Consider the following 23,315-nt stretch of genomic DNA (forward strand, 5'->3'; position numbering starts at 1 on the left):
TGTCCATAGGTATATGAGAAGCTGTAATTCAAATCAAGATGCTGGAGAATTTTAACTTTGGAAGTAGACGCATTGATGAAAAAGTTTTCTGTGGACAGCATTTGACAAAATATCTCTTTCACAGTTGAAATTAACACGCCACCATGGTCAAATTCAGTAAGTCTACTGAGCCGATCTCTGATGCAAGCGCTTGACAACAAAAGCTGAAGAACAGAATTGAGATAGCAACTGTTGTCATCATTTGCAATGCCCGTGGGTCGAAATGGCTCCATTACATGACTGAAAATAGAAGTAACATAAAATTTAACATTTTGCTTTACGTTATTGAGTCCACGCTCCAACAAATTCTTTTTTGAGAAATACAAAAGCTAATTTGAAAATTAATTACCGGACAGATATAACTATAGATAAATCTTTAAAATAAATAATTTAAAATCATTTTTGATGTAGCTGCAACCCAAAAGCAAGTGGACAAATCTCGTTGGCAGCGTTCCCTGTAAATCGTTGTACGCTAATTGGTGATATACAGATCTTTCTGAAATTTCCTAAACAGAACAATAAATTGAAAATCATTTTTTGCTTTTAACTACATAGCTAAGAAGTAAAACATCAAATTTCACAATCAAACAACAAAGACGCTAACTAAATAAATAAATAAATGAACGAACAAACCAACAAATGAACGAACAAACCAAAAATAAATAAACATAAATAAATAAATGAATAAATAAATACATACATGAATAATAAATAAAAGCAAAACTAAATGAAAGAAAATAATTAAATAAATATAGCAATAAATATCAACGAATAAACAAAACACACCTGATAAATAAATAAACAATAAAAAAATAAATCAATAAATAAATAAATAAACGCAAAACTGAAATATACAAATAATTAAATAGACATGAAAAAAAATATATGAACAAATAACCAAACAAACAGACCCATAATATAAATAAATGAAAATAAATAAATTAAATAAATACACACGCAGAAATAATAAAAGCAAAACTAAATGAAAGAAAGAATAATTAAATAAATATAGAAATAAATATCAACAAATAAACAAAACACACCTGATAAATAAATAAGCAATAAAAAAATAAATCAATACATAAATAAATAAATAAATAAATACATAAATGAATACATAAATAAATAAATATATAAATAAATAAAAGCAAAAGTGAAATGTACAAATAATTAAATAGACATGAAAAAATATATATGAACAAATAACCAAACAAACAGACCCATAATATAAATAAATGAAAATAAATAAATTAAATAAATACACACGCAGAAATAATAAAAGCAAAACTAAATGAAAGAAAGAATAATTAAAAAAATAAACAAAACACGTGATAAAAATAAACAAAAATAAATATGTACATACATAAATTATAAATAAATATAAGCAAACTAAACATAATTAAATAAATAGAAGAACAGATAATTAAATAAATAAAGATGAACAAATAAAGAAACAAACATACGCAATCACGTGACATAGCGCGATATAGTCACGCCCACATGATAATTGATAACTGTGGACGTTATTTGTCGACACTTGACAACAGACAACATTAAAAAAAAAAACCCGTTACACGATACCATAACACCTTGACTAAAGTCTTCGGTGTAACTAGTTGTTAGCCCAAAAAAGTCTGTATTCCCATTTGATGATGCTTGTTAATCGCAAGCGTAATGAACTAGAAAAAATCAAAACTGCCCCATTTTGGGTTAAAATTATGGTTGCGAATTTTGCAGAAATAATTGCACCATAATGATTTTGCTGAAATTCTAAGCAATTTTTGTTCTTCACTTTTTGTCTAATCAGAACAAAACTTGCGTAGAATTTTAACCCAACTGGAGAAAAACAAATTTAAAGTTTGAAGTTTTGTTCGGATAATTCAAATCAGCACTATATCAGCAATAAAAACTATCGATTCAATGTACATCCTGAAGCTATCTGACCTTAAGGTCGGATTTCTCAAGATAGAAGGATCGAATGCACTAAACGGAAGTGAAAATAGCAGAAAATGAGTTATAACGTTAAAGCAAAGTTTTTCATCACAATCCGTGCATCTTTAAAAAAAATGTTTTGCTTTGTTTTTCCTTTTTCTTAAATCGGAATCTTAGCAACGTTTTTTGAATGCGTTTTCGATCTGGCAATGTCTGGCATTTTAATGTCAGTCACCTGGGTTCATTTCTTACTTTGAAATAATTGCGGTGACAGCTCGTTTAGCAAAAAATCTCGACTAGCTTAAAAGTTCGAAAAGATAAAAACATATCAACTAGCATAATTTTATAGCTTTTTTCTCTGAAATTCAATTCCAGTGATAATGATCCGTTCAAATTGAAACTTGCAGTTCTGATCACCGCCTAAATTCTTATTTTGACAATATTTGAGTTATCAGATTCAACTTTTATGCTAGACGACACACATCCGCTTATCGCTATTTGTTTTCTAACATTCGGTCTCTTTCATGACGCGACTCCATCTATAATCTTAACATTTAATATCCGAAAATTCGGTGCAAAATAATTCAATTAGAATGAACTATAAAGTCGCATTGCACAGATTTCAATTAAGATACTACTAATACTTAAGGAGAAAATAATCGAGTTCTAAACGCTATTCAGTTTAGCAAACGAAAAAACGTAATATTCAACATCAGCATTGAATGTGAATATTTTTTCAACACTAGACGTCTTTCTTCTGATTGCTATTCTCTTCACTGGTAGTTTCGCTGTCTGATGAGGACTCTTCGGAAGACTTATTCCAATTTTTCAGACCTTCCGGTAATTCTGTATTCTCTTCTGTTCCTCCAGTGCCTTCCACTAATTCATCATAAGTATTCTTTGTATCGTACGGTCTCGGACCAATAATATCCGCAATCTCCTCTTTTGACAGGATTTCCTTGAGCATTAGTTTTTCCGCCAGCGCAGCTAGCTTTTCTTTGTGTTGCTGAAGCATTTCGGTCGTTGCACTGTGTGCCTCTCGCACTATTTTGCGTACTCGTTCGTCGATAAGTCGGGCAGTCTCGTCACTGTAAGGTTTCTGGCCGAAATTCTCCTGGGTCTGCCGCATGTCAAAGGACACCGGACCCACCTGTTCGTCCATTCCCCACATCACAACCTTAAAGAGTCACCCTTGAGAATTTTAATCGACCAGCAATATTTTAAATTTAGGAATGTTGAAAATTGTTTTCTTTGCTGAACAAGCATTCATACCATTGACAGCTTTTATCACAAGACATCGAAAATTGCAAATCGAAAGATTAAAATAGCAGGCAACGAAAAATAACTCCGTGTAGAATTCAAAACCCGCAGCCCGATAATAATTTCGGAGCTCATCATACAGCAGCAGCGTCTTAAAGAGGAATTGTGAACACCCCTTCCGTCAGGGATTGGTTGGAATATTGTATTTTCATCCGTTTTTGACCGATCAACTAAGTTTTTCTGAGGCATCAATTTATAGTAATTCTTTCAGTCAAAACCTTCGAAATATTTCTGTTCTCAACAGCATTCTTCAAAAGTTCGTCTGCGGTGCTGATAAACTTTGCAAATTACGATCTTGTCAGTGGTTCGTGAGTTTGTAATATCAATTCAGTTGTCTTGGCAAATTACGATCTTGTCAGTGGTTCGTGAGTTTGTAATATCAATTCAGTTGTCTTGGCAAATTACGATCTTGTCAGTGGTTCGTAAGTTTGTAATATCAATTCAGTTGTCTTGGCAAATTACGATCTTGTCAGTGGTTCGTGAGTTTAATATCAATTCAGATAATCGCCAGCTTCTCAAAATCCAAACCCCCTTCGAGAAAATTATTCCTTCAGGGCATACTACTTTTATCTATCTCTAAATTTTTCTTACGTTTCAGTGTTTCAAACAATTTTGTGGCCCCAGTCATTTTGACTTGTTTCATTTCCAGATCTGGAACTAACCTGAGAGTATGCCATATTGGTGATCTTCTGTAGGTCATCTTGGGCGCCACTGGTAATGCGTCCGAAAAACACTTCCTCAGCCACTCTACCGCCGAACAGCTGACACATGCGGTGGAAGATTTGCTCAGTCGAGTACAGATAGAGCTCCTTGGGTGTCAGCTGGGCGTAGCCAAGGGCCCTCCCTCTCGGCACAATCGACACCTACAAAAATAATAACGACTTGGACAAATTTCGCGATGAATGAAAAAATTCGGTACCATTTTTAGCTCGGAGACCTTCAGGCTTAAACTTCAACCTGTGTCTCTCCTGCTATAGACGAAACGCAGTTATACCGAACCCTACTGCAGTAAGCTCAATTCCTGCTTTCAGGATCTCACTGATCTTGAGTAAATAAAAAATAATCTTAATTCTCACCTTCAAAGTTGGTTCTGCGTGTTCGAAAAACCATCCTGCAATAACGTGGCCTGCCTCGTGGTACGCCACTGTTTTTCGCTCATGTTCCTGCAGCACCCGAGAACGCTTCTCCAGTCCTAAATCAATAATATACAGTTTCCATGGTCATCATTTTTTCTCTTACCTTCGACAAAAGCTGTTTCCCAAAATTTGCGGCTATTAACGCAGAAGATTTTGTCAAAGCAAATTTTATGAAAAAAATCTGATAAATTTAACGTGATCACAAGTGGATTTTCATAGGTAGGTTAGATCTTAAAAAATGCTTCTTTCAATATTAATAAATTGTTCCATCATCAGTTACTCTCATCGTTCAGTCACGCTATTTCTTCGCACGGTTTGTCATATCCAACTTTTCAGTGTCATATCCTACTACTATTCTTGACTAACCTCCCACCACCCGGCCAATGGCGGAGTCGAAGTGTTTCTCGTTGATGTGATTGGACCCCTCCCTCGCGGCTATGAGAGCGCTCTCGTTGCACACGTTCGCAATGTCCGCCCCTGAGAAGCCCGGCAACAGTGCCGAGAGCTTCTTCGCAAATTCAGCTTTGTCAAGTTCCATTGTCAAAGGCTTCAGATGTACTTTACAGATTGATGCTCTAAGCAAAAAAAGTCCAATTTCTATGCGAATTAACGGAAGCATTCTAAATTAGCTTCCCTATGCAGCAACGCAAAACTGGGGGGTCCCTAAATTATATATGAATCGAGCCCCTGACGAAAAATTCATGCACATGGGGTCTATTCTCATGGGCGAAGGACCGAATGGGCGAAAAACTCATGGGCGAAAGACTAAAAACAAAAACAATCGAAAGTTGATTATTAAAATGAATCAATTGCTGTTCAACTAAAAGGAATTAAATGAAGCAATATTTTGCTTCTTTTCTAACAAAACCCTTGAAAAAAAATAAAACTTGTTCCAATTCGCCGGCGGTCAATGACAATTTGAAGGCTTTGCATATTTCTGCCGTTTTTTATTTTTTATTCGGCCTATATAATATTAAGTCCCCACAGAAATGTTTAACTTCCTTCAAGATTTTCTCGCTTTCTTTCCAAATTTTAGAATACTGAAATCTGATTGGCTGATTTTTGATTTCGCCCAGTCTGCCCTTCGCCTATGAGGGATTCCACCGACTCTACTATCAATATTGTGCAAAAATAGCTTTGCAGTTGTTCCTCTGTTAAATAATAAAAATAGCTTTCGTAATTATCTGATCAACTTATTTGATTCACAAGAGCTCTATTTCACCTTCCTTTGATGTCCGGCAGCCCTACTTCGATCTTTCTGTCGAACCTGCCTGGTCGCAACAGTGCCTGGTCCAGTACATCTCCCCTGTTAGTAGCTGCAAATACTATCACTGGCAAGTCAGCCGATGTATTGAATCCGTCCATCTCCACCAGCAGCTGGTTCAAAGTGTTCTCCCGCTCGCTGTTGCCTCCCATCATACCTCCCGATCTCTTTCTACCGATGGCGTCAATTTCATCGATAAACAGAATCACTGGCGCTTTTTCCCGAGCTGTTTTGAACAACTCACGCACCTTAAGAAAAACGTTGAATAACTCGTTGAGCCTCATTGTTCAAATCAGCCGTTTTTGCCGTCTCTTGCCTTATGTTTTTGACAAATCAGTGTTTCTATTTATTAATTGAGAATTTAACGTCTGCGCTTTTGTTATGTCATTGCTTTCAAAAACCTGTGACAGCACAATGCAAATTGATCAGTTCTCTACTCAGCCAAATATTTCTTACAATCAAAATCTGCATCCAAAAATTCATTAACATTCACGAAAACGTTTTCCATAAAGACTATTTTTCAAAAGATGTTCCATAACGAACCCTCTGTGGGCCGACTCCTACAAAGACTTCAAGAAATTCAGATCCGTTAGCTGAAATGAATGGGACTCCTGCCTCTCCTGCAGTTGCTTTCGCCAGCAACGTTTTTCCAGTTCCAGGCGGCCCAGTCAACATTGCGCCCTAGAATAATTAGATGGAACGTATTTTGCTTGCTCATATAGTATGAATGAAGGCTAAATATGATTTTAGGGCTATAAAATAGGCTTCAAAATTCTTAATGTCTGTGCTTTTCCCCTATTTTCCTATCATTTTCATTGTTCCGACCATTGAATATGCGGAGGAACTTTGTATTCGGGTGTATTTTAGTGTTTTCTTTTTTTATTTTCCACGTAAAATCAGGCACCACAAATAAACATCGGAAATGGTCGAGTCATATATCATATTGAAGCTCTTTCAGTTGTAACTAAAACAATATTTTAAAATCTCAGTGTTGAGAAAAACTGGTTTGAAATTTTTGAGATTTAGATTAAGTTCGAGCGAGTAACATCAAAAATACTCATCAAAAAAAGAAACAAAGTATTTTTCTATTTTTATTCGAATAAGTGCATTTTTAGTTGGTGGGTGATTCGAGAACTACACATTTGCATAGAAAATTAGTGAAATAGGATATATCGACAACATTTGTCTTCAAAAGATTTAAAAAAATGAAAAAAAATTCTAAATTTTTTTCTAATTTACTCTTTTACGATAAAAAACTCAATTTAAAGATTTCATCTTTAAATTAATTTTTTTTTCCTCAAAGAGTGAATTTTTATATAACGAGCGTTACTCGATCGAGTTACTCGAAAACTAACTTGAAATTATTGTGCAAAAAATTAGAAAAATTTTTCAATTTTTTTTTTCATTTTTTTATTATTTTTTTAAAAATCTTTTGAGGACAAATGTTGTCGAACAATCCTATTACACTATATTTCTATGCAATTGTGTAGTTCTCGAATCACGCCACCAACTGAAAACTACACTAATTCGAAGAAAAATAAAAAATGTTTCTATTTTTTGATGAATATGGTTGGAACATTCTGTGCTACTTGCACAGCAACCGGCTATGCTTATTCGGACTTAGAACAGCATTTCTATGTGGTAACATAAATATTTTTAAATGATTAGCTGAGTGAAGCGTGCATAATTGATTTTTCTTCTCTTTCTGATCTTTGCTCTTGAGTCACTCGACACTTTACGCCTTTTCTCCCAAGTTTTTGTTTGCATATTTTTGGAAATTAAATTATTAATTATTTTTAGGAGTCGATAACATCTGTAGTGTTTTTGTTATCCAACTAAACGTCAAATTCAAGTCATATACTGTTCTAACTTAGTGGCCTCTTTCGATTCAAGTTAGCTGAACTTGGCAACGCATACAATGCTTTTATCATATTGTGGGAGGCAGGGAGTCTTACTTTGGGTATTTTGGCACCCAGAGCAGTGTACTGTTGGGGATTCTTGAGAAAGTTGACGAACTCCATGATTTCAATCTTAGCTTCCTCACATCCAGCCACATCTCTGCAGATAAAATCAACCGCAACTCACATTAACTATTTCACCAAAAAACAGCCAGAAGCGAAAAAATGAGAAGCGAATTTTAACTGGATCAAAATTTAGAGCCGGATCCACAAATAATCGTTGCTAAACTACTTTTATAAAATACATCTTGTGAAAAATTTATTTTAAAACAGCTAGTTATCTTCAATTTAAAAAGCCACAGCCATAGTTAATATTTGGAACCATGAGTTTCCAGCTCTACTCACGCGAACTTGACTCCTGTATTCTCAGTAACTACTTTCGAGTGTCCCTGTCCAGCAGGGTTGAATATACTTCCCATTCCACCCATTCCTCCTCCACTCTTGCCAATGCGACCCGTCATGAACCGATTCAGCAGGTAGAATGCCAGAAGCAACGACCCAATGCTGAATCCAAACTCCAGGAGCGTTCTTCACGAAAATATGTCTCATTTTAATAAAAGCATCAACACAATCTCAGCTTCAATAAGAGAAACAAATCAGCAACACTTAATTTTCTCCGGAACGTTCATTAATTCGGAACAGAGAAAAAATCAGATTATGTTTGAATCAAACCAAGCTTCCCTTAATAATGTAAGTTCAGCGCGGCAAGCCTTCATTTGCCATTTTCGGCTTACTTTTCGTCGAAATCAGCATATAAAATTTTCATTTTAATTATCTGTAAACTCCTAACCCTCTCCGATTCCAATCAACGACAAAAAGAACATCTAGACATAAAATGCAGGTTATTGATACCGAAGACAATTTTCAGATTCTTCTGGTGTTCTAAAAATCATAAAAAACCAATGAAACATTGCCAGTGTTGCACTTATGAAATCTACTTTTAGTTCGCTTGCAACTTAATAACCACCACACACAGGGACACAATATATAACAAGGTAAGGTGCACTCGCTCTTACTTAAAAATGGAGCTCAAAATGTCCGTCTTGTATTGAATTGGTGGGGTGTGCATCTGGTCCAGACCTAAGTCCTTCGCCGTCTGAGACACCCGCATTTCGAACATGTCTGGACTGCCTATGTTTATCCACTGACGCGTCCCGCTGGAGAACTCGCTATCAGAGTCCATGTACACAACTGCGTAGCTTCTGTTGATTATATCAATTTTAGCAATCTACATACAAAACAATTATTCACACTAAGCTCGCCCGCCTATAATAGTCCAAAAATTGAACTCCACGCCCAATGACTAAGAATCAGTTGGGTTTGAGAAACCTAAACATAGCCAACAGGTAGTTGGAAAAGCGTCCCAATAAACGCAAGGAAACCGAAAAATGACGACTTGTTTTTTCAGGCAACTACAACTTTTCAATTTCGAAGAAAGTATATATGGCCTTAAAGCTCTGAATTTTTTTCAGAAAGCCAGAAAAATCTGAAAATTGTCCCCGGTATCAATAACCCCATTTAGAAAATTGGATATAAATCAACTTTTTTCCTTTGAAATCCACTTTTGAAACTACAAGTTCTTCACTTTTGTTCGCGCCATTTGTTGCTTCTGTAATTAGAGAGCTTAACTTGCCTTCCTTTTAGCAAGTCAATTCGAATTGAACTTAAAAACAAACCAAAAGTCAAAAAGCGAAACATAAAATTTGGTTTGCACAAATTTGAAGACTTTTTACTAAAAAAAAACGACACTATCCATATTGCTGTCGTCACTACGTTCATTAACACTTGAAAAATTATTCTAGTAGACATACTGCATTACAGACATAATGATACTAATCAAACCTTGAAACATCTTACCACATAGCTTAGAAGTGTGATATGGTAAAAATATCTGTTCTTTAACAATGGTTTATTGACCAACATTCTGGTTTCCAAAAAAGTCAGTAAAACTAACCCTTCCTTGTTTTAGGGCCATTGTAAACTCGGTCCAGGTCATTTCACCCTTCGAGTTAGCTGATCGGGCCATCAAATACAAGGCCTAAAATGAATGGAATAAAATTTCATATACTGATATGATTTGACTGAATTGATCCTAATAAGAAGCACACATACCACAACTGCACTCAACGCAAACAATGCTGTAGACCAGCTTGAATTTTCGTCACCACCTTCAGATCATGAAACAACACAGGCATGTAGTAACTTGAAACATCTAGATAACTTTTTCTAAATCAAAACCCAATGAAGCAACAGCGCAGATTAAAAAACATAGAAGTGAGAGGTCGTTACGCCTGGAACATAAAAATTAATTCATTCCATATCTCGATCTAAAAAAAAGGAAAATTGCTAAGGAAAATTGAGATTTATTTGGTGTACCCAATTTTGCGGTAAAATTAAAAGTAACTGTAACCGAAGACAACGTTCTTTCCCCCACATCGTAGTCGAAACAATTGCGCTCAATCTTATAATACTTTTGTGAATATCGGTCATCTGTAGCTGTTTTGAAACCAGTCAGATAATGATTTTGAAATATCTTTGCAAGCATGTGTTGTTGTTTTCATGTCTTCTTGCTTTGATAAGCCCCAAGCCTAGATACTATTGACAAAATACATTATGAATCAAACTGAGCCATCATTCTCACCTTTCTTCTCGTTATTCGACTGTTTCTTGTTCTTGTCTCCTCCCTTCTCATTCTCCATCTTATCCTTTATAAAGTCACCTAACTTTTTGAACGTCTGATCCATGAACTCTTCAAACTCCTTGTCCTTTTCTTTCTTTTCGCTCTCTAAAACAGGTTTTAGGTTTACAAAAATAAAAAAAACTTTGCAATAGATAACATTATTTTATCTATAGCTATCTATTTTTAACCAAATAAACCAAAAGAAATTAAAGCATGCAAATTCTTTTTGTGTTGTGGAAGAGCGTGAAAATCATTTTATTCGGACTATAAACAATTCATCTTCAAAATTTGCATGCAATTAATATTTGATGAGTTGGGAGAGCTCTAAAATTGATTTTCTCGATCTAAAAAAAGTTCGAATTCACACCGATAATAAAGAAGAACATTTTAGTTCATTTTTTAAATTCAAAGTAAGCAAGGCGCCGATCTAGGAATTTTTCTAGGGTGCGTGCTGATTTTTAGGTCGACCAAATTGATTTCCTGGGCTCTCTCAAATCACTCTTAAGGCCTTTTTTGACCAAATTGGGTCTAAATCTGCTACTGAAATACGCTGTTCAAAACAGGCAGCGGCCTTACTTTTATCTGGTTTCTTATCAGGCTGAGCAGACAAGTAGCGATGTGAAGAAATGGCCAGAGACCTCATGAGAGAAGAGCTTCCCCTACATGCTCGGTATTTCCACTGCGGCTGAACAAAAACAAGACATAACTGGTACTATCTTCGAATCATTGAGCTGCTCTGACTGGTATTAATGCGTATTAACAGTTCAACGACAGAAACTAACCCGAATAAAAATCGAAGACAGCTCATAAGATCTAACAGCCAATGTCCTACCACAGAGAACTTGCATTACAACCCTGAAAAAATCAACAACAAAAAAACTTGACAGGAAACAGAAATATCGACAAAACATACTCTCTAACGGTACTGAATTGCATTTTGAAATTTTCATTATCAGCCAAATCTGAACAAGAGATTAAAAACCGATAGATTTTGGATTTTGTACACAAAATTCGTCTGAATTATTATTTTTTTTTCGTTTTGACAGTTTTTATACAGAGACGGAGGAGATTACACCCTCGCAAATCTTTGCTAATTGCTCTAAACGGTACATGAAAAGCAAAAATGAATACCAACACACTTAGCAAAAAAACTGCCGTATATTGAACTGAAAACATAATGGTTACCCTTAGTATTTTCACCAAATCCCAGCAGGTCTACACGTAGAGCAGTAGAAAAAAATTCGCCACTATTGCCACAAGCTTTAACACAGACGCGAAGCACCACTGGCGATTAAACACAAACATAGAAAGTCGAAAAAACGGAAATCTAATTCAACCAAAAATTAAATTTTCGTATTTCTCGACAGAAGTCCATTCAAGGCTCACAAGGCATAAATGTTAGTACTAAATTAGCAACGGAACAAAACTTGGGAAGAGGAATCATCGACGACAAGTTGAGCAGAAAAAATATGATTTCATAAAAAATCTTTACTGTTTGAACAACACTGAGACCAGAATGAACAACACTTGCATTTTCAACTACATTGGAAGTTGCCTACAGCACAAAAAAAAATCAGTGATGTGATACTATGCCGACAATCTTTGAGCAGGAACCTGTTGCCCCGAAATAAAATTATAAGTTTCCAAGTTCTCCTCCCTGAGCCTACAAAGAACAACACTTTCACTTGCAATGAAAAATGCTTACAGGAAAAACAAGATGTGAGATGAGGCAACTAAGCCGACAAAACTTAAGCAGAATAATGGAAGTCCAACAACTCAATTTTTACTAAAATTTAATTTTTCAATTGCATAAATACTGGAACAAAGAAGGTCCGACCGAGAGTCGAACCCCTGACCGAAGCGTACAAAAGCAACGGCGTTAACTCTAGGCCAAGTGGGAAGGAACTGAGAGGTTCATTAAAAAAAGCAAGTGATTTTGTCGAACAGGAATTCTGGCCTTCGAAAAAAACGCAACGCAAGTTCACACAGAGGCGAAACTGAGCTTCGCACCACTTGTGATACAAATACGAATGACTATGAAAATCAAACGGAAAATGCAAAAAAAAGGTTTTTTGACAAAAAAAAATGCAACAACAGCCCAAAATATCGGGAACAAAATTACCTGCACCATTACAATCTCTAAAACGTGCTTTGGCAATGCTATACAGAAGCCAACTTTTCAAAAAACCCTTTCAGTGGATTTAAGAAGACGGACAATAAGCTAAATTAGCCAACATTAGCTAAATTAGCCTCTAGTTTGCAAAAAAAGGGCCCGGCCGGATTCGAACCGCAAATCTTTGCTACCTCAAGCAGTTGTTTTACCTCTACGCCAAATGGAATTGAATTTATAACTAGTTAGCGGTAACAAAGCCAAAAAAATCTGAGCAGAAACCCTTCATGCCGTAAAAAAGTCGAAAAAAATCTAAACATAAAAAAAATGTTACGTCCTTTTTCCCTGAGCACACACACGCGCAAGAAAACTTTTTTCGGACAAGCGACGCAATAAGAGGCCACTATATGATTTCAGCCGAAATTTATTAGGCCGATAAATAGACGAAAAAAAATGAAAAAAGGTGAAATTTTAACAAATCGAGCTGGTAAAATCACAACCAATTCGGCCAAATTTAAATATGAAATGCTAAAAAAAAACTGTAGTGAAAATTTTTCACAGCTAAAATAAACAATTCTTAGATGTGGCAACTAAGCCGACAAAATATAAGCAGACAAATAATAGGCCAAACTTTTATTGAACCGGAACCTTTATCGTTTGGTCAGATAAAGATTCCTTTATCGTTTGGTCAGATAAAGGTCAGATTCGAACCTTTGCCGTCCCAGGCGTATTCACAAACACCAAGCGAAGTGTGCAAAAGACACTACAAAATTTGAAGAAACAAGGTACTACCAGTAGTGTAATGAGTTCTGAGGTGCGCAATTGCTCACGGAAAAAAAGCCTAGAGCCTGATTGCAATACCCTTGCTTATCACAAAGGTAATTATGCCATAAAACAAACCAAACTGTTTATTAGAAATAATAGAAATTAATAAAAATCAGACTTGATAAAATGACAATTAATAAATTTTCAACACCAATTTCAAAATCAAAATAAAAACCATGCTTAACAAAAAAGCAGAAAAAAAACAACGTGAAAATAGTTATATTAAAAAAGCGGGAATCGAACAGTCGAAAACTAGGCCGAAAACCAGAAATCCGAAAAAAATTTCTTGAAACATTTTTTCAAGAAAATTATTTGAAAAAAAAACACGGGAAACGGACTACACCAATTCATTACCTATATGAAAGCAGTTTTATTTGAAACTTCAAGAAATTGAGCATGTCTGAAATTAATCATTCCACAATTGACATTTGTTCCTAAATTATTCACGGGGAAAAAAGTCTAGTACCCGATTGCAAAACCCTTGCTTATCGCAAGGGTAAAAAGCCTTTAAAAGTTAAAATAGAGCTATTTATCCAAATGGAACTTACTCTCATAAAAATAGTTCTTTAATCGTTGGGAATCACAACTTAGGACTTTTTTTGGTCCTAAGATTAACACATGCTCGGCTTGATTGAATGTAAGCGTGTAAACAAATTCGGCCATGAAAAAAAAACTAAGTAATAGCTTAGACCGGTATCTATTTTCACGACAGTGCAATACAAAGCAATTACTCTGATAGAAGATTCTCAGAACGGAATGTTGACTAAACAAAACAATTATCTTAAACCAATACATTTCTATATTTCCCAATCATTTTTGGAGATAAACTTGAAGAAATCAATCAATTTCATTTCAAATACAAACATACAAGCCAAGCGACGTGAAAATATATATCAACAAGGATAGGTTTCTGTGCAAGTGGCACAGATATCTCCGAAGGCAAAAAAAAACAGTTGTTTTTTTTTCAAACTGCGTCGTTTTTTGTTCGTTCAGAGGATCTGAACGAAAGCTTAGTTCTGCGACACAAATAGTAACTTAGATAGATTTGAAAACAGTTTTCCTCGTAAGTAAATTGAAGAATAAAAAAAAATAAAAAAATTCCTCAATTTTAATCCCAGAAGCATGTCAGAATCTCAATTGAGCATGTCTGAAATTAATCATTCCACAATTGACTTTTCTCTTCCTAAATTATTCACGGGGGAAAAAGTCTAGTACCCGATTGCAAAACCCTTGCTTATCGCAAGGGTAAAAAGCCTTTAAAAGTTAAAATAGAGCTATTTATCCAAATGGAACTTTCTCTCATAAAAATATTTCTTTAATCGTTGGCAATCACAACTTAGGACTTTTTTTGGTCCTAAGATTAACACATGCTCGGCTTGATTGAATGTAAGCGTGTAAACAATTTCGGCCATGAAAAAAAACTAAGTAATAGCTTAGACCGGTATCTATTTTCACGACAGTGCAATACAAAGCAATTACTCTGATAGAAGATTCTCAGAACGGAATGTTGACTAAACAAAACAATTATCTTAAACCAATACATTTCTATATTTCCCAATCTTTTTTGGAGATGAACTTGAAGAAATCAATCAATTTCATTTCACATACAAACATACAAGCCAAGCGACGTGAAAATATATCAACAAGGATAGGTTTCTGTGCAAGTGGCACAGATATCTCCGAAGGCAAAAAAACAGTTTTTTTTTTTTCAAACTGCGTCGTTTTTTGTTCGTTCAGAGGATCTGAACGAAAGCTTAGTTCTGCGACACAAATAGTAACTTAGATAGATTTGAAAACACTTTTCCTCGTAAATAAATTGAAGAATAAAAAAATTGAAAAAAAAAATTCCTCAATTTTAATCCCAGAAGCATGTCAGAATCTCAATTGAGCATGTCTGAAATTAATCATTCCACAATTGATATTTCTGTTCCTAAATTATTCACGGGAAAAAAGTCTAGTACCCGATTGCAAACCCTTGCTTATCGCAAGGGTAAAAAGCCTTTAAAAGTTAAAATAGAGCTATTTATCCAAATGGAACTTACTCTCATAAAAATAGTTCTTTAATCGTTGGCAATCACAACTTGGGACTTTATTTGGTCCTAAGATTAACACATGCTCGGCTTGATTGAATGTAAGCGTGTAAACAAATTCGGCCATGAAAAAAACTAAGTAATAGCTTAGACCTGTATCTATTTTCACGACAGTGCAATACAAAGCAATTACTCTGATAGAAGATTCTCAGAACGGAATGTTGACTAAACAAAACAATTATCTTAAACCAATACATTTCTATATTTCCCAATCTTTTTTGGAGATAAACTTGAAGAAATCAATCAATTTCATTTCACATAAAAACATACAAGCCAAGCGACGTGAAAATATATATCAACAAGGATAGGTTTCTGTGCAAGTGGCACAGATATCTCCGAAGGCAAAAAAAAACAGTTGTTTTTTTTCAAACTGCGTCGTTTTTTGTTCGTTCAGAGGATCTGAACGAAAGCTTAGTTCTGCGACACAAATAGTAACTTAGATAGATTTGAAAACAGTTTTCCTCGTAAATAAATTGAAGAATAAAAAAATTGAAAAAAAAATTCCTCAATTTTAATCCCAGAAGCATGTCAGAATCTCAATTGAGCATGTCTGAAATTAATCATTCCACAATTGATATTTCTGTCCCTAAATTATTCACGGGAAAAAAGTCTAGTAACCGATTGCAAAACCCTTGCTTATCGCAAGGGTAAAAAGCCTTTAAAAGTTAAAATAGAGCTATTTATCCAAATGGAACTTACTCTCATAAAAATAGTTCTTTAATCGTTGGCAATCACAACTTGGGACTTTTTTTGGTCCTAAGATTAACACATGCTCGGCTTGATTGAATGTAAGCGTGTAAACAAATTCGGCCATGAAAAAAACTAAGTAATAGCTTAGACCTGTATCTATTTTCACGACAGTGCAATACAAAGCAATTACTCTGATAGAAGATTCTCAGAACGGAATGTTGACTAAACAAAACAATTATCTTAAACCAATACATTTCTATATTTCCCAATCTTTTTTGGAGATAAACTTGAAGAAATCAATCAATTTCATTTCACATAAAAACATACAAGCCAAGCGACGTGAAAATATATATCAACAAGGATAGGTTTCTGTGCAAGTGGCACAGATATCTCCGAAGGCAAAAAAAAACAGTGGTTTTTTTTCAAACTGCGTCGTTTTTTGTTCGTTCAGAGGATCTGAACGGAAGCTTAGTTGTGCGACACAAATAGTAACTTAGATAGATTTGAAAACAGTTTTCCTCGTAAATAAATTGAAGAATAAAAAAAATTGAAAAAAAATTCCTCAATTTTAATCCCAGAAGAATGTCAGAATCTCAATTGAGCATGTCTGAAATTAATCATTCCACAATTGACATTTCTGTTCCTAAATTATTCACGGGGAAAAAAGTCTAGTACCCGATTGCAAAACCCTTGCTTATCGCAAGGGTAAAAAGCCTTTAAAATTTAAAATAGAGCTATTTATCCAAATGGAACTTACTCTCATAAAAATAGTTCTTTAATCGTTGGCAATCACAACTTGGGACTTTTTTTGGTCCTAAGATTAACACATGCTCGGCTTGATTGAATGTAAGCGTGTAAACAAATTCGGCCATGAAAAAAAAACTAAGTAATAGCTTAGACCGGTATCTATTTTCACGACAGTGCAATACAAAGCAATTACTCTGATAGAAGATTCTCAGAACGGAATGTTGACTAAACAAAACAATTATCTTAAACCAATACATTTCTCAATCTTTTTTGGAGATAAAATTGAAGAAATCAATCAATTTCATTTCACATACAAACATACAAGCCAAGCGACGTGAAAATATATATCAACAAGGATAGGTTTCTGTGCAAGTGGCACAGATATCTCCGAAGGCAAAAAAACAGTTGTTTTTTTTTCAAACTGCGTCGTTTTTTGTTCGTTCAGAGGATCTGAACGAAAGCTTAGTTCTGCGACACAAATAGTAACTTAGATAGATTTGAAAACAGTTTTCCTCGTAAATAAATTGAAGAATAAAAAAAATTGAAAAAAAATTCCTCAATTTTAATCCCAGAAGAATGTCAGAATCTCAATTGAGCATGTCTGAAATTAATCATTCCACAATTGACATTTCTGTTCCTAAATTATTCAGGGGGAAAAAAGTCTAGTACCCGATTGCAAAACCCTTGCTTATCGCAAGGGTAAAAAGCCTTTAAAATTTAAAATAGAGCTATTTATCCAAATGGAACTTACTCTCATAAAAATAGTTCTTTAATCGTTGGCAATCACAACTTGGGACTTTTTTTGGTCCTAAGATTAACACATGCTCGGCTTGATTGAATGTAAGCGTGTAAACAAATTCGGCCATGAAAAAAAAACTAAGTAATAGCTTAGACCGGTATCTATTTTCACGACAGTGCAATACAAAGCAATTACTCTGATAGAAGATTCTCAGAACGGAATGTTGACTAAACAAAACAATTATCTTAAACCAATACATTTCTCAATCTTTTTTGGAGATAAAATTGAAGAAATCAATCAATTTCATTTCACATACAAACATACAAGCCAAGCGACGTGAAAATATATATCAACAAGGATAGGTTTCTGTGCAAGTGGCACAGATATCTCCGAAGGCAAAAAAACAGTTGTTTTTTTTCAAACTGCGTCGTTTTTTGTTCGTTCAGAGGATCTGAACGAAAGCTTAGTTCTGCGACACAAATAGTAACTTAGATAGATTTGAAAACAGTTTTCCTCGTAAATAAATTGAAGAATAAAAAAAATTGAAAAAAAAAATTCCTCAATTTTAATCCCAGAAAGGCAGGCACTTAAAGAAAATCCGAAAACTTCTTTTACTGGAGTTAAACTGAAAAACTTCAAATCGGTTTTCTCGACGGGGAAATATGTTCTGAGAACTTTTCAATGTCACATAATTTATTATTTGCTGAAAAACTGAATTAATTGAAAAATTGCAAAAACAAGAATAGATATAAAATGATCAACTTGCAATAGAATTAAATAAATGAAGAAATAAAAAGAAAAAAGAGAAAATAAGAATGAAAAAAAAACATACTGATATCAAACGTGGTTAATTTACAGCCGGCTATTCGTATAAACTCAGCCAACATTGTTGCCCCCATTTAACAATTAGTTGCCCTCAAGGGTAACAGTGGTTTCATGTCGTTCACAATAACTGAAAATGATTAAATTTAGGGATTCTTTCTGCTTCTCTCTTGACCATTGAATTTTTTAATTAGCAATGCGTTGCCGAATAATTTTCAAAAAGATAAAAACAAATTGTATTAAAAACTTCGAGAAAATCAAATTTTGAACACTTGGCCAGAATCGAACTCAGGCCTCAGTTTCAGAAATAAAAACCTTCACCGGGGCCTACAATTATAGACAAGCAAATTAGACAACCAAAAAAACGAATTCAGATGTCAACTCAAAACAAAAACCCTGGAAAATGAGCCATAATTGCGCTATTATCGTGTCTGAAGTGTTTACACTTAACTTTCGTCGAGATTTTAAAAGCATATCAAACTTTTACATGTCACAATTGTAAGCATTTCAAAAATGTTTTTATAAAATGCGGAGTAATGTTTGACCAAGAGGTGAAGCGGAGCTTCGCACCACTGGCGATACAATACAAACATAAAAAACAAAGGTCAAAAAAAACTTTAAATGTTGAAAAAAACTAGGTGAACCAAAATTTTTGTATGCCTAGATAAAAATTTAGGGGCCCAGCAAAAGCAATATAATTTTCTGACAATTTCATTTGAAACAGAATATTTCCCGTTTAAAAAAAAAACAGATCTTGTTCAGGCATATTCAAACCCAGTACATTTGCCGTCCCAGGTATATTCGTTACCTCCAGGCTAAATTGGCCGGGAATGCATCGAAGTTTGCATTCGTTATGAACAAAGATAAAAGTGATTCTGTTAAACAAGTTGTTAACCGAAAAAGTCTATAACCGTTTGATAACGCTTGCTAATCGCAAGCGTAATAATAAAGCATTTGTAGAAACATTTGATGTATACTCATTTTATTTTTCTGAAAATTTTTAAAGCAATAGGTTTTGTTAGCCTTCAGCTTTTCTTCCAAAATTCTAGTTTAAAAGAAAAAGTAAACACCCAAACGTTTTATTAGTGAATTCTAATTTGCTTTCCGTCTAAATTCATGTCAGCCCCATCCACTGACTGAAAGCTCCTTACCAAAGAAATCAGTAAAGAGACAGCAAACGACGACAAAAAACCATTGTTATATATAAAAAAAACGAATGTCAACCGTAGCCGGTTGGTATGCAAAAAACACAGAATTTTTCGACCATACCATAAAAAAATAGAAACAAAGTTTTTTAAACCTTTCTTCAAATCAGTGTTGCTTTTAATTGGGTTGTAAGACTTGAGAACTATACGAACGCGCAGAAGTAAGTTTGACATGATCGACAAAATTTGTCACATTTGTCAAATTATCAACAAATAAAAAATCTATTAAAACAATTTTTTCTTTTTTTGCACAATAATTTTATTTTCTTTTAGAAAACCTTTTTTGTCATATGAAGATCCAAAACTAGTTTTCTTTATAGTCAAATCAATTTTTTTTTATCCTGAAAAACTAAAAAAAGTAAATTTCCATATAACGAGCGTTACTCGCTCGAAATTAGACTAAGTCTCGAAAACTTAAACGATTTTTCTTGACACTGGGACAATTTATTGAAAATCTATTAAGATCATTCAAATCATGACTGAAAGTGCTTTAATATGATATATCACTCGACCAATTCCACTGATTGTTTGTGGTACTTAATTTTGCGTGAAAAAAAATAACTAAAACACCCGAATACAAAGTTCCTCCCCATTTTCAAGGGTCGAAACAAAAATTGCAGACTAAACATTCGGTTCCAATTATTCACAGTGCGGATCTTGCAATAGGTTTTACTCGGCATTATAAAAAGCTTTATTAAAAATCTTTAACTAATGCGCTATTTTTGCTCAACAGCGAATATAACATTAGGAAGACGGAACTATGCTAATGAAACTTAATGCAGCTCATATTCATTTTAGATAATAAATATAAACTAAATTGATAACACAGGTGAAGCTAATTTCAATGAAGGTTCCGCTTTAATTGTTCACATCAGTTTTTAAGTTCACACCGGTGTACAGATTTAAATAAACACTGCTCATTGCATGAAGGCTGCTAAAACTGTATTTGTGTTAATTTAATCGTCCGGTGGGTGTTGTGGACAAACATTATTTATTTTGAACCAGTCATCTAAACAATGCTTATGGTATATGCATAAACATGGCAGTCTGGCAATTGTTTCCCCTTGCACGAAGTCTTCGAAACATATCACACACTCCTCTCCTTTACTTTCGTCTACGGTCTCCTCGTTGTAGGTAAGTTTGGGTCTGGTAAGACACATAACCACGTGCACCTCAAAGTCATCGATACACCGCACAGTTTTGTTACAGACTGGACACTTGATATCGGATAGATTGATCAGACGGTGCTGTCCATGCCCATGTCGATTGCTGTGACCGGGTCTGTGCGAATGATTGCTGCCAGGGGGACGGTATTGGCTTCGTGGATATTGCGCAGCAGGTGGGGGAGCAGTCCGAGAGCCCCCGCTGGAGCTGGGACTAGCGGTTGATGCTTGTGTACTATGTCTTGTGCCCATTCATTTAATTAAAACGGTTAAAATCTGAAAAAAAAAACGCCAAACTGGCTTCCGCAATTTTCTAAGATAAATTTATGTTTATTTTCAAAAATAGAAATTATTACTCGGATTATGATTTTAGGCAAACAGTTGAAAGACGTGAAGATACCAAGAACTAGGGTGACTTAAAGCCAAACCATCTCGACTATCTTTATTTTCTTTCGTTACACTTCCCTAATTTATGAAAAGTTTTTTTTTTTGGCTAGGTTTAATGATGAAAGATGAGTGAAGAAACTTATTACTTTTCAAAAACTTTTTTTTTAAATAATCAACCCGAAGATCAGAAATTATCGTGGTAACCGAAGTAACTACACAAGTCCTTTATCATTTCACCGTCAAAAACAATTGAATTTTTCAAATTATGGAAGTATGAAGGGAAGAATAACGTGAAAAAAATAGAGGGTCAGAAGGTTCAGTTCCCATGATAATTTCTGACGATCTGATTTCCACTGAAAATTGAGAATGCCACCCCAGCTTAATTTTCTTCCATAAGAATAGCAAATTAGCCAGCAGAAAACAAATTCCTTGCGGATGTAAAAATTGATAGTGAACACCAAGCTTCGCACCACTTGCGAGTGAAATACTAACAACATAGCACAGCAAGCTAGCTAGCCAGATGATGATACGGAAGGATCATATTTAGCATAGAAGCGAAGATGAGCTTCGCAACACTTGCGATTAAAAAAAACGAATGACTATGATCTGCAACATTCGCCCAATTACTACACAGTGACGGAGCGTAGAAAAAGTACCTTTTAACAACTGGCAGGCGTCGGTTACCTTAATTCTACTCGTTTTTCACCGTCTCGACCTTGCCAGTTGTTTTTCTGGTCTGTCTTGGGCCATCAGTCAAACGACTTTTAATCAGCTTTCGTTTACATGCGAACACAACCAAATAACTGTTTCTCGGATCCCCAGACTACAAGATTGCTATTAAATAGTTTCATATTTTGAGTATGCGAACCAGACGTGCAGACTCACTCAGTATCCACAACGGATAGCGCAAAACTGTGCGAAATGCAAGAAGACTGGAGAACCTGGATCACAATGGATACAGTGCGACACTTGTGATGAGTGGTTTCACAATGCCTGTTGCGGTCTACCACCTGATCTTATCCCGCAAAATACTACAGCTAAGTTACTGTTATTCAGATGCAACATTTGTTTATCAAAGAAAGCTTTACCTGTTTCTCATGTTACTGTTCAACATGCTATTAAGGAAGCTCTTTCAGAGTTACCTAATACTGTTGATAAATTAGTGAAGGACAACTTATCTACTATTTTACCTGCTGTTAACACTCAGTCAAGAGTATCTATTCGCATTACTTGAAATTCGCATTCAGAACCTTCCTGAACCAACTGATAATACACAGTGTGACATTCGACCAGAATGGATAAAATGCAAATTCAGCAGATTCGGAATTTTAGCAGCGAACCTTCCGAATTGACGGTTATAAGTGATTAACGACGTTATTGGGACGATTAGTCAAACGGTGAAGGTCAAGATTTTCTGGTATTTTTAAATTTTAAAAATTCGAAGTATGTCGTCATATTTCTGAGAAACGTCGGAAAAGGCCATTTTGGCAGAAAAGTCGAAGAAAAACACAACAACGATAGTTGCGACGACGACAACAATGAGAAAATTGAGAATCAGAATCGGAGAAAAGCAGAAGTAGCAGAGACCGCTCTGAGTTGCAACTATTGTGTCGCTACAATAGTTGCCAGGCCGTTGTGAACAACGGTGAAGGGTGGAAAACCAGCCTTCCGGAAGGAGAATAAGAGCCTTATTTCCACGGATTCAAGAATCCGGAGGGGTCTCGGGACTGGAAATGATAATGTTTTATATAAATTTTAGCCTCCCTGTCATGTCCTGATTTGAATTTAGTTAACATCTGAATTCATTCTACTAAGATGAGAAGCTAGGAGTTGGGGGAAAGGGTTGATCCATCTTCGATGGAGATGATGATTTTTATCTACTGAACAAAAACAATAATAATTCAATAAGTAGTAGTAGCCCTGTTTTTAGGAGTGACCTCGTGGTCTGGGGATACTGAGACCCAGCCATGAGCTCACTATTTCTGCATGTAACTTTTGAGTGTTTTGACCGAAGCCGAAAGCAGTAACGTTTTTTGTCGACCCGATGTTGGAAAGACCACCGAAAGTACTGGCTTGGTAGAGACGGTAAAAAGCATGTAAAGCTCTGTTTAGACGTTGGCCAGTCGTCTTAGGACTTAGTTTTATTTTCCGTCGATATGTATCTTCCGGGCGAATGTTACATAGATGTTTTTATGGCGCTCCTGGGTG

General features: G+C 35.0%; 2 protein-coding genes across 2 annotated transcripts in view; one reads left to right on the forward strand and one right to left on the reverse strand.

The window, feature by feature from the left end:
• Nucleotides 1–23,315, forward strand: part of LOC134845987 (protein fem-1 homolog C-like) — a 390,705-nt gene that overhangs the window by 33,469 nt on the left and 333,921 nt on the right. The window lies entirely within an intron of this gene.
• LOC134845976 (AFG3-like protein spg-7) overlaps nt 2,540–23,315 on the reverse strand; it is a 268,817-nt gene continuing 248,041 nt past the window's right edge. The window contains exons 2-15 of the mRNA XM_063863130.1: nt 11,112–11,186; nt 10,906–11,014; nt 10,291–10,434; nt 9,762–9,817; nt 9,604–9,687; nt 8,666–8,877; nt 7,995–8,177; nt 7,647–7,749; nt 6,235–6,372; nt 5,650–5,939; nt 4,794–5,002; nt 4,368–4,483; nt 3,954–4,154; nt 2,540–3,148 (exon numbers count right to left, since the gene is read on the reverse strand). Coding sequence (XP_063719200.1) covers nt 2,714–3,148; nt 3,954–4,154; nt 4,368–4,483; nt 4,794–5,002; nt 5,650–5,939; nt 6,235–6,372; nt 7,647–7,749; nt 7,995–8,177; nt 8,666–8,877; nt 9,604–9,687; nt 9,762–9,817; nt 10,291–10,434; nt 10,906–11,014; nt 11,112–11,177 — 2,346 coding nt within the window. The 5' untranslated portion in view covers nt 11,178–11,186 and the 3' untranslated portion in view covers nt 2,540–2,713. The remainder of the gene's footprint in view (nt 3,149–3,953; nt 4,155–4,367; nt 4,484–4,793; nt 5,003–5,649; nt 5,940–6,234; nt 6,373–7,646; nt 7,750–7,994; nt 8,178–8,665; nt 8,878–9,603; nt 9,688–9,761; nt 9,818–10,290; nt 10,435–10,905; nt 11,015–11,111; nt 11,187–23,315) is intronic.

Source organism: Symsagittifera roscoffensis, chromosome 1, assembly GCF_963678635.1.
Source record: "Symsagittifera roscoffensis chromosome 1, txSymRosc1.1, whole genome shotgun sequence".
NCBI lineage: Eukaryota > Metazoa > Xenacoelomorpha > Acoela > Convolutidae > Symsagittifera > Symsagittifera roscoffensis.